Here is a 4,190-nt window from a genome sequence, read left to right as displayed (position 1 = left end):
CTAGAAATACATTTCCTAAAAGCATGGACACTTCATATACTACCTGAATATTTTGCAATTTCTAAAATAAAAAAGCGAACATGTGGAAAATGGGTGCACTAACTGCAACACATTTAACTCCACGGCTGTATCGGATATATAAACCGTTGTAGTGCATAAAAGACTAGAAAATTGTATGGGCGTATTGGTTGGTGCATGTCCTTCGCGGCTCACACAGGTCGTCGGTTTGAATCTTGGCTTTTCAATTTTTTAGTTTATTTCAACTTTGCACTGACAGATGGGACCCGATAGTCATTGAGACGCACACTCTTCATGGCAGTATGTCCCTGCACTGCAAGTGGGGCCTGCAGAGAAACATGAAAGATCCTCCTGTACAACAGATTGCAGAAAAGACCAATGCATTCTCAAATTATTTGCTCCTTCCGAGCTAAAAAACTCCCTGCGGAGCAAATGGTCGAGCTGGCCGTAGGAAGGAACAAACTAAAACATGCCAAGAGAAGTGCATTGGTAAAAACAAAACAAAAAAAATAGGAACAACCAGGACGAGGTTAATGGTTTGGGAGCTGAGAGAGTTGATGCGAGGGACAACCGGAGAAGCATACCTAGGAGAAATTCGCATCTGCTTTTCCAAGATGATATGCTGCTCGGTGGATGATCATCATCATGCATCCACTGTAAAGGTCCTCGATTCTTATATGCATTCAGTTTCTGCAAGTTCAAAAGGTAGCTCTATATAATCACTAAACAGAGGCACTAACCTGATACTGAATTTATAGAATAAGTGCAGACCCTTTGTTGAGTCCTCTGCAATCTCGATACTCTGGATCCAACTAATGTTCTTGTCTTGCCCTGCAAATATATACATGATTCGATCTATTTTTAGAAATTAGGATTTCTATTTTCTATGCGATCCACATAGAACATGAGGAATCACCTAAGCTTAGCTGCTGTATCAGACCCAGAACATTCACTAATGCAGTTAAATATCTGTACAAATATAAAGAACATGAACTTACAACTTCATGGTTCAGTATATGGACAAAAAGACCCACGTCTAGAGATCTAGAGAGAGAGAGGAACTAAAGGCAAACCATGAACCACGTCCAGCTCCTCGCTCTTGCTACGATTCGTGTTCGACCCACTCCTTGCATGCACCAACGACCTCATCTATGAGACAAGGGGGGAAAGAGAGGGGGAGGAAGATAGAGACAAACCTGAACCGCCTCAATCTTCTTGCTCCTGCTGCTCCGACCAGCAAGTCTCCCTCCACGGCCGACCCCGCCCACATTCGCCACTGTACCAACTCCGCTGCTTTCCCCATCAAGGCAGAGCTCCCGTGCGTGTCTTGTTCAGAGGGGCTCTCCGAGGCCTCGAGGTCCTCATCAAGATCTCATCCTCCGAGTACTTCACCCCATACTTTTCGCCTACTGTTCTGTACACCTGAATTAACATTCAGAACACAAGCCATATTAATCAAACCACCGTATGCATACCCAATTAACAGAGGAAATGGAGATTTTTGTCAGTAATTCGTTGTGCATGGAGAAACAAATCCACACAACCCAGAAATGAACAGCAGAAACAAATCTGCCCAGGTTCTCACAACCCGAATCTACGAACATACACGAACGGAACGGTCTACGGGAGCACGAATCAGGTCGATCCAAATGCCACGCATTGTCTCAGCGTGTGCACCGCATAGAAAACATGCAGGCCTCCGTCAACCATGGGAACGGCCATCAGAATCGAGTGGAACAAACAGAGGAACATGAATTGGAGCTGCGGTATATGGGGGAAGGGCGTAGGCTGACATGGGCCATGGGCTCGGTGGGGGCGAGGAGGGTGCTGGCGGCGTCCACAAGGATGGCCTTGTGCGTGATGTCGCCGTAGATGGCCCGCCGGTAGTCGTAGTACTCCCGCGCGCCCATCGGCTCCCACCTCGCGCCGCCCGCCCCGACGACCGCCTCCGGGGCCTCCGCCGCGGTCGCCGGCGCGCTGGAGCTGGGCCGTCGCCACCGCGGTGGCCGAGCGTAGGGGTGGGTGTGCTGCGCAGGGGTCGGCAGGTGTGGCGGCGTGTCTGTTTGAGGGACCATCTCAAATAGTGTCAAACATGTATTTTTTAGTCCTACTGATCTTGGTTAATTTGTAATAGCTAGACCATCATGTGGAGAATACTCACCGTGCGTCTCGGATGAACATCTACATGTCCACGCCGGCTACCGCCCGCACCACATCTGGCAGCTGCCTACACCATGCTCACTCCTGCCACTGCTGCGAGCATCGGCCCCGCGCCCCACTATGAGTCGCCTTGCACTGCCGCCTGCCGCACCCTCTGGTAGGCCCACAATCCGTCGTCGTAATCACCGTCGTCACCACCCAAGGGTTTGACTCCGAAGAGAATTGCAACATGCCATGTTGCTTGGAAAACATACTAACAAGGGTTAAAATGCAAACAAAATGTACTGTCGGTTTACAAGAGCAAGTACTCGGAGTACTTGAAGTATAATCCAGTTAAAGTGTATTGAAACTAAGAAGAACATGCACATGACATCCATGCACCTGATCAATCTTCATGTCAAGCCAATAATCAGTAAACAAACACAAGGCCAACAGAGAAAATATGAACCAATGCTCCTCGTCCTTCCGGACACAATATCTACTGCTGGTCCAAGAAGTTACTCCTTTAGAATGAGGACCTATTTTTTTAAACTAAGTTTTTTCACAAGCAGAAAAAGAAAAAATAATAACATGTAAGATAAGAAGAAAATCTACATCTTGGGAAATTAAGTATACATACAACATAACTATATTTCTGTGACAACAGTAGTAACTTTGTTGGGAGCTTGAATACAAATATTCATGTTGGTTGTTCCTCAAGCAAATAACAGAAAATGGTTAGAAAAGTTAGGATATGTTCTATTTTCATGTGACATTTAAAGGTATGATCATTAAAAATACATTGTTATGACCTGATCATGTATGTATTAAAGAAAGAAAACAACCCTGCTTAGTTGTGACGCTCGGATAGTTAAGCTACAGTGAGCCTCCGCTAATGATGCCACGTCACCTCGGATTACTGTTTATAGACTCGCGCCAGTTCGAAACCTAGTTCAAACTTTAAAAATTAAGCAAACAATAAAGGTTTTCAAATCTTAAAACTAAAATGTCCGGGGTGAACCAAATATTACATAGGTAATTATGATGGAGAAACCATACCTTTATAAGATATTTAAATACTATAAGATAATTGAAACAGTAGTGAAAACTATTATTTATATACTTTTAAATATTAATTAATTGCGAAACTAATTTAGCTTGGGTAGCAAGCTAATGTGGCAGTGGCATATTTGTTAACAGCAAATTAGGCGCCATTATAGTATTTTACTAAAACAAAAATAAATGGAAACTAAAAGAAAACACAAAAGAAAATAAAGAAAAAAGGAAAATAAATAAAAGAAAGAAACTAACAAAACAAAAAAAGAGGGAACCCCCTCCCACGTCCCACTGGCCCAGATGGCCTCGGTGCCAAACAGGCCGGCCCAGCCAGCGCCTACCTCACCCCCTGGGGCGACCGAACCCTAGCGGTTCCCCCCCACTCCACCCGATTCCTCCCCCGATCCCCTTCTCCTCCCTCCCGCGCCGACTGGATCGGGATCCGCCCGATCCCGTCGCCCCCCCGACGCCGGCGACCCATCGCCCCGTCCTCACCTTCCCCCACTTTCCCACTCTCCTCTCGGTCCCATCTGGATCGGGGAGAGGCCCGACCCCGTCGCCCCCGGATTCCGTCGGCCGGAACGCCGCCTCGCCGCCCTCCTCCTCAACGGACCTCGTCGCCGGACTGCCTCCCCGTTGCGCGCCGTCTCCGTCCTCCTCCTCACGCCTCGCTGCCACGAACCCTACATCCCCCCGTGAGCACCCCCCTTCGCCCCCTCTCCCCTAGGCCGCCACGGTCACCGCCCTCCCCGCCCGCGGTCGACGCGCTCCGGCGCCGCCCGTTGCGCGCTCGCCGCGCTCCCCTCGACCGCGCCCCTGGACGCCCCTCCCGCACACCTCTTGCCTCGCTCCGGTGCCGCGCTCGTCGCGCCCCGGCCCGCGCTCACCGTGGCCTCGCCCGCGCCTTCCCGGTCCGGCGCCGTGGCCGCTGTTGCGCCCGCCGGCCACGCCCTGCCGTGGCCTGCCTTCCCTCTCGC

General features: G+C 49.4%; 1 protein-coding gene across 2 annotated transcripts; it reads right to left on the bottom strand.

Moving 5' to 3' along the window:
- Positions 1 to 381: 381 nt before the first annotated feature.
- LOC123060267 (uncharacterized) lies at positions 382 to 2,078 on the bottom strand. 2 transcript variants are annotated; one of them, XM_044482880.1, is made up of 5 exons: positions 1,812 to 2,078; positions 1,215 to 1,440; positions 935 to 987; positions 759 to 849; positions 382 to 672 (listed from the first exon to the last, which is right to left on the bottom strand). In XM_044482880.1, the coding sequence occupies exons 2-5, from the start codon at positions 1,319 to 1,321 to the stop codon at positions 603 to 605; spliced, it is 321 nt and encodes a 106-aa protein (XP_044338815.1). In that variant the 5' UTR covers positions 1,322 to 1,440; positions 1,812 to 2,078; the 3' UTR covers positions 382 to 602. The 2 variants fall into 2 exon arrangements, 1 of the variants encoding a protein (XP_044338815.1); XR_006427835.1 differs by lacking the exon at positions 935 to 987 and having other exon boundaries at positions 382 to 849.
- Between the last annotated feature and the right edge of the window lie 2,112 nt (positions 2,079 to 4,190).

Source organism: Triticum aestivum, chromosome 3A (genome assembly GCF_018294505.1).
Source record: "Triticum aestivum cultivar Chinese Spring chromosome 3A, IWGSC CS RefSeq v2.1, whole genome shotgun sequence".
NCBI classification, from domain to species: Eukaryota; Viridiplantae; Streptophyta; class Magnoliopsida; order Poales; family Poaceae; genus Triticum; species Triticum aestivum.
This window is presented reverse-complemented; position numbering and strand designations above follow the sequence as displayed.

Excerpts from the sequence above, each read along its gene's own strand:
- LOC123060267 (XM_044482880.1), bottom strand. The coding sequence starts at position 1,321 with ATGGGGAAAGCAGCGGAGTTGGTACAGTGGCGAATGTGGGCGGGGTCG. Across the intron at positions 850-934 it reads GATACAGCAGCTAAGCTTAG|GGCAAGACAAGAACATTAGT; the intron begins GTGATTCCTCAT and ends ATATATTTGCAG. Across the intron at positions 673-758 it reads TTCTATAAATTCAGTATCAG|TGGATGCATGATGATGATCA; the intron begins GTTAGTGCCTCT and ends GGACCTTTACAG.